General features: G+C 36.6%; 1 protein-coding gene across 1 annotated transcript; it reads left to right on the top strand.

Moving 5' to 3' along the window:
• Positions 1 to 6: 6 nt before the first annotated feature.
• Positions 7 to 2,163, top strand: LOC118749291 (laminin subunit gamma-1-like; the record flags this gene model as incomplete). The annotated part of the gene is made up of 4 exons (XM_036484087.1): positions 7 to 1,463; positions 1,540 to 1,747; positions 1,837 to 1,940; positions 1,995 to 2,163. Coding segments are annotated over 4 exons (1,923 nt in total), but the record flags the coding sequence as incomplete, so codon positions are not given.
• Positions 2,164 to 13,168: the final 11,005 nt, after the last annotated feature.

Genomic DNA, 13,168 nt, shown 5'->3' with positions numbered 1-13,168 from the left:
ACGGCCGGGGACAACTGTGACCAGTGTGCACGTGGATACTATGGCAACGCTTTGGGTGGTACACCATATGACTGTAAACGTTGTCCTTGCCCCAATGATGGTGCTTGCATGCAAATCAACGGCGACACCGTCATTTGCACCGAATGCCCTGTTGGCTACTACGGCGCGCGCTGTGAAATGTGCTCGGACGGCTTCTTTGGTGATCCAACGGGTATCTATGGCGCGGTGCAAACATGTAAAGCGTGCGACTGCAACGGCAATGTGGATCCCAATGCGGTAGGCAATTGTAATCGTACCACTGGTGAATGTCTCAAGTGCATACACAACACAGCCGGAAAACACTGCGACGAGTGCTTAGCAGGACACTTCGGCGATCCACTGGCTCTACCACACGGCCAATGTGACCGCTGTAGCTGCTATCCACCAGGCACCGAACAAAATCAGGATGGTATTACACAATGCGATCAAGTAACCGGTCAGTGCCATTGCAAACCAAATGTGATTGGACGTGAGTGCGGTGAGTGCCAGCCAGGATACTTCAATATTATGTCGGGAAATGGGTGTGAAAACTGCATGTGTGATCCTGTTGGTAGTTACAACTCCACCTGCGACAAGTTCACAGGACAATGCTTCTGCAAGCCGGGTGTTTTGGGGCAACAGTGCGATCAGTGTGAAGTATACCATTACGGCTTCTCCCAGGAAGGTTGTAAGCCTTGCGAGTGTGACGAAAGCGGCTCTAAAGGATTCCAATGCGATCAGTATGGGCAGTGTCCATGCAATGACAATGTAGAGGGTCGCCGATGTGATCGTTGTAAAGAAAACAAATATGATCGCCATCTGGGTTGTATAGATTGCCCGGATTGCTATAACCTCGTACAAGATGCGGCCAATGAACACCGTGCAAAGTTGCATAACCTTAGCGCGACATTGGATGAAATTGCACGTACACCCGTTACTAATGATGAGGAGTTCGAGGCCAAATTGAAGACCGTGCAAGAAAAAGTAGACATCCTTTTAACCGACGCTAAGTATGGCGCAGGCGAAAGTGGCCAGACGTATGCTGAAGTATTGGATGATCTGCATAAACGCCTCAACAATATCCGCACACACCTGGTCACCGCCGACGAGCTACAAGATAAGGCGAACGATGAAATCAAAAAGGCCAGACAAAACTATTCCAATGCGCATGACATTGTTGAGGCTACGAAGAATGAACTGCAGAACGCATTGAACTTACTAAATGATGACGGTGCACAGGCGCTGTCTAAAGCCAAAAACAAATCTGTAGAGTTCGGTGTGCAGTCAGATCAAATTTCGGAGATATCACGCGAAGCACGGGCTTTAGCCGATCGCTTAGAATCGGAAGCGCAAGTCGATTTGGAGAATGCCAAGGATGCCAACGAAGCAGTGGAGAAAGCCTATGAGTTGGCGAAAAGTGCAATCAACCTTCAGCAGAAAGTAAGGTGAGTATAAATGAGGTAAAGGTTTTCCCTATGGAGAAGAGCTTTCATAATGCCACAAATAAATTCATACTTTTAGCGATGAACTGCGTTCAGAGGTACGTCTGGAGTTAAATACAGTCAAGCAATCGCTGACTAATGTAGCTCAAACCACCAAAGAAGCGTTGCGTAAAGCGAACGAGGTTTACGACGCTGCTTTAACATTGCTTACGGATGTCAATGGGCTAACTGCACCAGAAATTAATATTAAGAAGCTTAAGAAGGATGCATTGGCAGCAAATGAAGACGTAAGCTAGTTTAATAAAGATATTTAGCCTCTTAAGAGTCTTTCCTAAATACTTATATACATATGTATATGGGTTTGCAAATATTTTAGGCCGATCGCCTTTTGAAACGAGTCAACGATATATCCAACAGCAACGGTAACATATTTGCCGATTTCGATGAGGAATACGAACTAGCCGATTTGCTAATTCTCAGGTGAGTATCGGTGCCATGAAAGTGGTTCATTTAATATTTTTCGTCCATTTATAGAGCAAACGAACAAAAACAAGACGATATCAGGCTATTAAAAACCGCCCAGGACGCACTTGACAAAGCTAGAAAGGCTGTTGAGCAGGGCGATAGCACGCTGAAAGAAGCCAACAACACATATCACACTCTGGCAGGTAAGAACAGCTCGAAATAAAATTTTATTAGAGCACAGCACCTACTTAGAGCGCGGACACGATGAAAACGACGAGCTACGGACCACAGCTGTTAAATTATTTTTCCACATGTTCTTATGTATATAATTATTTTGGCGATGACAGGGCTACGCGATAACTGTGGTTGTGGCCAGAGGAGGGGAGGGGGGTTGATACACAATGGCTATAGGCGTCGCACTATAGGCAAAACAGGAGTTTTTTTCCAAAATCTTAGATCTTCGCTTAGAAAAGAGATAATGGGATTAATCGTGGAAGATTGGAAAAAGAAAAGCTACATTTAAACTCTAATAACTCGTAAACTATCAGCTTTCACAAAAAAAATTTATATAACAAAAATGGTTATACTGGTCGATATCTTTACGAAAGCGCAGCATTTAACCCTTTAATGCAGAGTCTGTAATATATAAACGCTTTTTAACCCTTTCAAGGCAGAGGCAAAATGGTTCTCAATATGTTTTCAACGTACTTTTTATTTATTTTTATTTTTAATATTTTTATTATTTTATTTTATTTTTTTATTCCTTTTTTTTTATTATTATTTTACTATGGAAAAATTTTTCTACGGTTAATATCTACGTCAACGTGAGAAAAAGCAGGTTCAAAGGCATATTGAGAACCTTTTTCCTCTGCCTTGAAAGGGTTAAAAAGCGTTTCATATATGACAGACTCTGCATTAAAGGGTTAAATACTGCATTCCATTATCTCTTTTCTAAGCGAAGATCTACGATTTTGAAAAAAAAACTCGTGTTTTGCCTATAGTGCGTCGCCTGTGGGCATTCTTTCATATATGTATGTATGTGCCATTTCTACCGTTATATATTTTTTGTCTACTCGGTTATTCCATGGGGAATTCGTGCTTTATTTAAATTTAAAAAATTAAATTACTACACCATTTTAATTAATTAGTGTGTAGTCCAGTTTTGTTATGCAGAAGTTTCGTTAGTATACACTTTAGTTTTTACACATTGAATATATCTGCATATTTATATATTTACGCGTATCTATTAACATTTATTTATGTACAAGTCTACAAAATCTTATTACTTATAAAGCGTTTTTTAAGCTTCGTTGCTTAACACAAATTTTTTCAATTACTTCTTGTGTTGTAATCGGCACATCATTATGTACCGCTAACATCGTTAAACCATTCAGCCGCTCCTTAATTGTATAAAAAGAAGGGACAAATAATATGGCATATTCAACAATTGAGTAGTCCACTCGCAAAGTGCGCTATGTATTTTGTTTTAGATTTTTAGTTTTTGGTGGGTTTCATGTCCGCTAACAGCAGAGTGAAAATGTTTCTATATTCTGAAAAAAAATAGCATGAAATGTTAACTACTCTTGCTATGTCTCCTCTTCGTATGAACTTAGAAAACTGCAAGAAAACGTGGTAGTTTCGGTGCCTAGTGGAAGAGGTCGCAAAAAAGAAGCAAACCAATCTTCCTAGAGGAGAGAACGCGAAAAGCTAAAAAAAGCTAGCTATGTAAAAGTTACTGTTTCAAAACTTGAAATATTAAATTTTTATACCCGAGCGCACTTGTGCACAAGGGTATATTAATTTTGTTCACATAACGGTTTGTAACAGCCAAAACAAATCGAGATAGATATAGACAAATGTATACATAAATGCTCAGAATGAATAGAGAAATCGACTAAGCCATGTCTGTGTGTCCGTCTGTCCGTCCGTCCGTGGTATTGAAAATGGGCAAAATCGGACTGTAGCCACGCCCACTTCCCATATAACGGTAATTTCCAGAAATACGAAAACTTCGATATTTTAGTAACTACTGAAGATAATTCACTCAAAATTGATATTTACAATCATTTTCAGACGAAAAATAAGAATATTATAAATTTTTGGAAAATGGGCGTAGCCACGCCCACGTATGTTACATGTGTATATCTTGGTAACCGGTACACCAATTTCTTCCAAACTTGGCACAGTTGTTGGCCTTGATACAGCAAACTAAATAGCCGAAAATCTTAAAAATCGGGCAATAACTGCGCCCACATCCCATATAACGGTAATTATCGGAAATACGAAAACTGCGATATTTTAGTAACTACTGAAGATTATTCACTCAAAATTGATATTTACAACAATTTTTAGACTAAAAATAAGAATATTATAAATTTTTGGAAAATGGGCGTAGCCACGCCCACTTATGGTTACATGTGTATATCTTGGTAACCGCTGCACCAATTTTTTCCAAACTTGGCACATTTGTTGGGCTTGGTACAGCATACTAAATGGCCCAAAAATTTAAAAAATCGGACAATAACCACGCCCACATCCCATATAACGGTAGTTTAGAGAAATACAAAGTCTTCGATAAATCAGTAAATATTAAAGCTAATTTATTCAAAATTGATGCTTGCAACAATTCTTTACCAAGAAATACGTTTATGGTAAAATTTTAGAAAATAGGCGTGGCACCGCCCACTTATGATCACATATTGTATGTATATCGGTAACCGTTCTACCAATTTGTACCAAGCTCGGTATTTTTATTGTGCTTGCCACATAAAAGTAAAACGTTGAAAATTATTGAAATCGGACTAAAATTACGGCCGCTTTTCATATAAGGGTAAATTTCAGAAATTTTTGAAACTTCAATATTTCGAAATTTAAGGACGCTAATTTACGCTTACCATCTAGCGGTAGCTTTCGGAAAGGTGAAAAAACATATATTTAATACTAAAAACATAATATTTAATGTTCGGCTCCACCCGAACTTAGACTTTCTTACTTGTTAAATATAAAATTTGCAAATGGACCATACTGCAATTTTATTTTTTTAATGGTATTAGGCTCTTATTTATCCAAATTTTCAGGTAATAAAAAAAGATACTGTTCGGATGTTACTTGTTGTCGTAGACGTTTTTTTTAATTTATGGTTTACTTTTATAAAATCACATAACGCTGTTTGCAAGTGGACTACTCATATATTCATTAAAAGATAATTTGTCATCCGTCTGAAATAAACAAAATTTTAAATCAGAAGGATAAAATAGTATTGTGTTATTTATTCAAAAGTAAATAATTGTAGTTCAATGACGAAGGGGGGAGGGATCTATCCCCCCCATACCCCCTCCCCTCCTGGATACAAGTTTTCAAATACTTTTATGAATTTGTGGAAACTTGAATTAAGTAATAGTTTATTATTGCCAAAATAAATTGGGGTTTGCATAAATAAAAATTTAGTACATACATAAAGAGTTATTGATGTAAATAATACATACATACATATTAGGGATGTTTCGAATGTCATATTTTTCACATTCGCGAATGCGAAACACACCTCTACAACGTTAAATCCTTCCCCACACCAGTTAACTATCACATAGTATAAACAACCCAACAAATAGATTCGGAGGTACAACGCTTTTAATTCACCGATCTTTAAAATTCTCGAAACTCAATATTAACTCCAACAAATTCGACGTCTCAGCAGTAGAAATAGAATCTAAATAAGATAACAATCTTTTCAGTATACATCTAACCAAAGAAACCATTTTCCTTAAACGACCATAACATCTTACACAGTTCCCAATATGCTAATACACTCATCACAGGTGATTTCAACAGCTGGAACCAGAAATGGGAATCCTCGCAAAATAGCCGAAGAGGAAACATTTTTTTATAATTCTTACACCAATCCAACCTAATCTTACTCAACGACAACTGCCCCACACATTTCACAACTCACAATACTTTCTCACACATAGACCTTACCATTTGCTCACCCGATTTAGCACCCAATAGCTCCTGGAAAACACTAGACGATTTATACGGAAGTGACCGCTTCCCCATCCATATATCCTTTTTCTCACAAGCACTAAAAAATCCAAAAAAAAAACCCAAATTCAGAACTAAACTTGCTGACTGGAACGCCTATTAATTATTCAAAATTACCAACGAAATCGCAACTAGCACCAACACTAATAAAGAAGCAGCAAATTTGAATAAAATTCTGTTGCAAAGTGCTCACAAAGCCATCCCTCAAACGGCACCCAACCCACAGAAACGCAATGTTCCCTGGTGGAGTGAACTCCTATCAGAACTAAAAACTAAAAAAAGCGTTTGGCGAAATCTCAAAAATAACATTATCCAGACAAATGTAATCAACCTTAAAAAGCAAATGCTTTATTTTGTCCAGAACTAAGAAAAAGCAAAAGGCAAGCCACAACTACATTTACATCAGAAACCCAACTGCCTACTCCCATATCCACGATCTGGCCAAAAATCCGTACATTCTGTGGCGTAATAAATTCCACATCAATACACAGGATACAAAATACACTTACAGGACGATACACTACATCAAAACTTGATATAGCCAATACTTTCGCACAACACTGGTCACAAATCTCACACGACTCATCTTTTAATCAAGAATTTACAGATAACAAATATAAAACAAGACAAATAAACTGCAATATCACAACAACAGCCGAACAAATAGAAACCGACATTACATGCATTGAACTACTGTCGGCCCTACAGGCTAGAGATGGGCACGGGACTAAATATTTAATCTCGATCCCGCCCATCCCGAAATTGGATTTTTAAGTCCCGAACCCGCCCATCCCGACGTTTTTCAGAATTTTACCGCGGGTCCCGTGGGTCCCGATATCTACCTCTAAAACAGGCTACAAACGGACAACAAATTTAAACGATAGGTTGAGATTTTAACGTGTGTGGCGTGGTTTGCAAACCGATCGAAGTTTAACAAAAGTGTTCATGTCTTTCAATTTAATTTTAAATAATAAAAATAATAATGAAAGATCTGGCATCTTCCGATTATTTTGTTTTGCTTTGCTGTTCGTTTTCCTCTCAATAAAACATTAAAAGTGCATTTTTCAAACATCGTTTTTTGTGAGTTTTCGAGGGTTGCGGTTTTATCGGGAGTGTCGGGAAAGGATTTTGGTCCCGTCCCGCCCGCGATATTTTTACAGATCTTCCCGATACCGCCCATCACAGCCAATTTTAAATCAGTACCGTGGGTCCCGCGGGTCCCGCTATCCCGCGCCCATCTCTACTACAGACTTTAAAAGGAGACACTCCAGGTTACGACCGAATAACAAACTCCATGGTCAAAAACACTTCACACACTACCAAACAAAGATTAACCCAACATTTCAATAACATCTTCAATAGCCACATCCCCCAGTCATGTTATACCAATTTTGAAACCCAAGAAAAACAAAACAAATATTACTTCATATCGATCAATATCACTTAATCCCTGCATAGCGAAATTATTTGACAAAATTATTGCCAAACGCCTATGGTGGTACGTAACTAAAAACAATTTCAAACACCCCAATCAGTTCGGATTTAAAAGGGGGAAATCGGTTACAGACTGTCTGATCTATGCCGAATCTCTCGCAAAAAGATGCCATACATCCGTCATTTCCCTCGACCTCTCCAAGGCCCTTGACAGAATTGGCGTCCATACAATAATTGACCAACTCATAGAATGGAAGAGGCCGCCCAAAAATAATCGCTTACGTAACTAACTTTATGTCGAACAGAAGAATACTACGCTCGAAAAAAAAGTCCAGTTCACTGCTTACGCCAACGAGTTCCACCTGATAATGGAACTAAACAAACAAAAACGCCAAACTTATAACCTAAGCGCACTATTCGAAAACGTAAACAAATGGTGCTCCTACTCTGGAGCCAAACTGTCATCTTACAAATATAAGCACTGTTCCTGCTCGGGAACTGACCCCAAGCTACACTGAACATAGTTTAAACAAAACTCAACTCTGCTATTATTACATCTCTGGGTGTCTTTCGCTCGACCCCAATTAAAAATAAGCTTATAGAATCAAACATACACACTATAGAACACAAGTACGAACACCTCACAGCTAAATTCTTCAAAACCCTTATATATTCCTACGATACACCAGTTTCTAAACTAATAAAAAAATACAAAAAGAACCCAAAATGTAGGAAAAATATGGCATCAGCCCTCGATAGAATAGTATCAAAATTCATCCGATTCAACCTCCCCTTTTATACCAAAAAACTCAACCTAGAACCAAACTGGAAACGCCCTACTAACCTTATCATCACCGCCCTCAAAACTAATAACAAATACGACACGCCTAAGTCCATACACAAAAAAAGAATTCCTGAAAATCGAAGAAAAATTTAAAGACCACACATTTATCTACACCACACATGGGCACTTTTTTGCCCGCGCAGTAGCGAAAGGGCGAGCGCGGGCTGGAGAAAGGGAAAAACAGTTTACGGGAGGAAGGGTATGAAAAGTTGCGAAAAAATTATTTATATCCCACCGACATCATGTTCATCGCAGTACGGCTGCGGTAGAGCTGGGATACTATCGATAGTTGAAAACTGTCGCCACTATCGATAATTTTTGAAAACTATCGATGTCGGTTTTAGCGAAACTTCTCTCTTCTTAAGCTATAAAACCGTTTACACAAAATTTTTATAAAAATTCGAAAAGCTTGAAATTTCAATGATTTTGTAGTTTTTAATGTTTTCAACAACTTTTATAAAAAATTAGTAGACACTAAACAAACGAAAAAATAGTCAAAACTACTAAAACTGTTGTGGTGCTATTATTTTGACCAGTAATATAATATATCTTATAATTTGGTAAAATGTTAATAATTTCCTTTGTCCGGATTTTGATCTCAGTTGAACTTTTATAAGTATGAGTTGTAAATTTAAACGAATATCTTTTGTTTTGTTTGTTTTGTAGTATTAGTAATATATTATTATAGCCAATTTCTCCTTGCACTTCAAAAGGGACAAACCAAATCCAAATTTAATTTTTCCATATAAAAAATAAATTCAGATTTTGCCTGTCGCTATTCAAATGGATGCAAGTGTATGTATATAAGTATATATAATTCAGACGCATAAATTAATAAGTTTATTTTATTATTATAAGAAGTTCTTTTTGATGCACTCAAATTTAAACAAATTTATAAAATCTCTTTAATTTACAAAGTAATTAATAAATTTTATAAATTTATTAGCTATTTAATTTTCAAGCCATTTAGCATTTTAATTCAATACCTCTCGCGACGATAGTACTATCGATACTATCGATGCTTTCAACTATAGTTTCGAAAACTATCGAGTGGCGGTACTATCGATAGTATCCCAGCTCTACCGTGTGCAGACGGTCAAAAATGCAAAACTGGGGTTTTATATGTCGGCAAGCCGGTCTGTAGACGGTCTGTGTTCGAAAGCAATTTTCTCCATTTCGAATGGTGACATAATTATAAAACTTATATTAAAATACGGTGCTTTTAACAACGAAGTCCACCGAATTTTTTTATATCAAAAAATTTTTCAAAAGAAAAAATTTCGGTAATTACGAAATTACTAAATAGCAAGAAATAATTAATTTTAACCGTGTTTTCAAAATCTGTAATTCAACTGCCGATTAAAATAAAACGGATTGACATAACGGATTAAAATTTACTTCGCCGTAAGGGTACGATTTTTGTCTAAAGATCGTGCCTTACGAATATAGAAAAAAATTATTATAGGTGCACTAAAAAGGTGTTTAGTTAACGACCGTCTGGAAGCGGTTCTGCCTACTAGAGGGTTAAAAACCCCACCTCCTTTCTATTTGAAGAGTAAATTTGTTGATGCAACAAAACGGAGCAGATTTTCAGTTGAGCGAAGTAGAGGACTAGGTTTCAAATATTTTCGACAAAACGGAACAAATCTACTCCTATCGGAGGGAAGTCCGAACGATGGCTTATTGTGTATATGAGGAAAGTGTATGCTCTTTGTTTGGTACACAAAGTCAGTATTACCGCAGCCTAGAGCTGGGATACTATCGATAGTACCGCCACTCGATAGTTTTCGAAACGATAGTTGAAAGCATCGATAGTATCGATAGTACTATCGTCGCGAGAGGTATTGAATTAAAATGCTAAATGGCTTGAAAATTAAATAGCTAATAAATTTATAAAATTTATAAATTACTTTGTAAATTAAAGAGATTATATAAATTTGTTTAAATTTGAGTGCATCAAAAAGAACTTCTTATAATAATAAAATAAACTTATTAATTTATGCGTCTGAATTATATATACTTATATACATACACTTGCATCCACTTGAATAGCGACAGGCAAAATCTGAATTTATTTTTTATATGGAAAAATTAAATTTGGATTTGGTTTGTCCCTTTTGAAGTGCAAAGAGAAATTGGCTATAATAATATATTACTAATACTACAAAACAAACAAAACAAAAGATATTCGTTTAAATTTACAACTCATACTTATAAAAGTTCAACTGAGATCAAAATCCGGACAAAGGAAATTATTAACATTTTACCAAATTATAAGATGTATTATATTACTGGTCAAAATAATAGCACCACAACAGTTTTAGTAGTTTTGACTATTTTTTCGTTTGTTTAGTGTCTACTCATTTTTTATAAAAGTTGTTGAAAACATAAAAAACTACAAAATCATTAAAATTTCAAGCTTTTCGAATTTTTATAAAAATTTTGTGTAAACGGTTTTATAGCTTAAGAAGAGAGAAGTTTCGCTAAAACCGACATCGATAGTTTTCAAAAACTATCGGTAGTGGCGACAGTTTTCAACTATCGATACTATCGATATTACTATCGATAGTATCCCAGCTCTAGCAGACGGCATTGCCGGTTCGTAGGTCAACATTGTGTAAGAGAAAGCTGAAAATATGTGTAAGTATATCGGCGAGCCCGCCTCCAGATGGTCTAGGGTTTTCCCCCCTGTAGGAAAAAGTTACTGTCACAGATCGAATTGGACATCAGTTTTGGACTTCTCGTGCTAAAATCACCCATTCCTGAATTTTTCAACTCATAAAAAAATTGGCCTACTAGAGGGTTAATAGCAAACTAAAAGTTATATTTTACCTTTTTATCGACACGATTGTTACATTGGTGAGCTACAGCAACTTTGCAAATACACTTGAATTCGTGAATAGGCCCTCACAATCGCCCGATTTGAACCCGATCGAAAACTATTGCTCTGTAAAGTTCTGTAATTGCGTCGTTGCCCACCGATGTAACAATTGTCCCGTTAAAGAAAGAATGAAATAACTTTTTATTAATTTTAACCAAGGCATTTTAACTTTAATGATAATTGCTCGCTGGATTAAGGCGCCTTTACACGGGTCGATTTTTGTCGTTCAACCAAAATCGACCCGTGTAAATGACATCTCAACCACTAGCTGGTCGATTTTCCAGTCTACAGATGTCGACCCTTATAAGGCCGCTTTAGCTCCTTATTTGTACAAGGATACGAAGAGAAATGAATTGTTTTTTATAAAGATAAGAAATGCACATCTACTACGAATACTTGATATTTAGTTCCATTTTTGTAGGCCGAACCCAGCAAAGAGCGCCCGGTGAAGGTCAGCTAGTGATCAAATTTGCCAACAGGGCTGCCAAACATACATAGCTATGAAGTGCCATATTGAGGATAAAAAAGTGCTAAAACGTGCCAAATAAGGTGTCATTCTCTTTAGTTCTTCCCATTAGCATTAAAATTAGACAAATTAAAACAAAAGCCCAATGTCAAAGTAAGATAAACCAGTTGTATACACTATAGAAATTAGAAAATTTTAGTTGAGAAAAAGAAGTACACGCAAAGGATTTCACAAAAATGTAAAATTCAGTGCCATTTCAAGTAAAATAGTGCCAAAAATGGCACGGTTTGAGCCAAGTTGGCCGCCCTGATCGCCAAGTTTTTTATTTAAAACAGCACCAAAATACTGAAAACAACGCAATTTTCCCCCAAAAAAAAACACCAATTTTGTGTTGCGGTGTTTAATGGTATTTTCGCATATAAAGCTGTATGTTCAAATATTTTAAGTAATCACACAATGAAACTTGTAAATATTTCCAACTATGCGCAGTTAATCAATTTAATAAATTTAATTTGTAAAATGTTTTTTTATTCGTAAAACAATTTCCAAAACTTGGTTTTTCTAGAGGCTTTATTTTCATGCAATTGTTTACTTTTGTACAAATGCGCATACCCAGCTAATTAGCAGAATATTCTATGGATTCCGTGATAGAGACTGTGTGAAAATATTGCGTTTGGATTATCTTGGAGCATATTATCCAGAGGAGAAGCTCGGCCAAACACTAACATATGTGTAAGTTAAATACAATGTCACCATACTTAATTTCTTGCGAAAGGCACAAAGTTGGCAACAGTTATATCGATGTCAAATTTGCTCATATACAAGCATGGACAGAGAGTGAGCGCCTGCTTAAAGAGCGTAAGCTTCAAATGCAAATACATGCGAGAGCGGAACAAACCGAACGCAAATTCATTCAAACGTAATTGGCACACTAACACAATCACGCTTTCAGCTCGCGTTTACAATGTTTTTATTTTTTACCAAAATCACCGAAAAAAGTTACCAAATTCAACAAAAAATTACCAAACTTATTTTATGAGCAGAACTGTACAAACATACACATCAAGCCCTAACCTCCAAAATAACAGAAATATTCCTAGAGCATCTAGATGCCTTTCTGAAAAAAAAAAACAAATTTGAAAAAAATGTCGCTTTCGTTATTTTGGCAGTTAGGGCTCTATATGTATGTTTGTTCTGCACATAAAATAAGCTTGGTAATTTTTTGTAATATGTTAAAACTTATCAAAATATGGTGCGGCTTTAATTTTTTCGACCACTGTATGTAGACAAGTGACAAGAAAATATATCAAAAATTCAACACTTGATGAAAGCTTTCGACTCACTCAGAGATCACATCTGCTAATACCCTGTGGGGAAAATCTCTAGTTCTGAACTGGGGCGCTTCTAGTACATTTAGACCCAGTACTGGTTCGTGATAAATCTCTTTTGCATGCAAGCAACTGGCGAATTTAACATGGCGATGTCCTAGGAAGTGTCAATTGCCACCCGCTGCATCCCTTTTTCGATAGTTCCGAACTAGTCCTAAATTCTATAGTTCCGAACCAGTTCTAAAATCG

This window comes from Rhagoletis pomonella, unplaced genomic scaffold, assembly GCF_013731165.1.
Source record: "Rhagoletis pomonella isolate Grant_MI unplaced genomic scaffold, Rhpom_1.0 Rhpom_scaffold_00014, whole genome shotgun sequence".
In the NCBI taxonomy this organism is placed as follows: domain Eukaryota; kingdom Metazoa; phylum Arthropoda; class Insecta; order Diptera; family Tephritidae; genus Rhagoletis; species Rhagoletis pomonella.
Note: the sequence above shows the minus strand (reverse complement) of the source record. Positions and strands in the feature narration are given on the sequence as shown.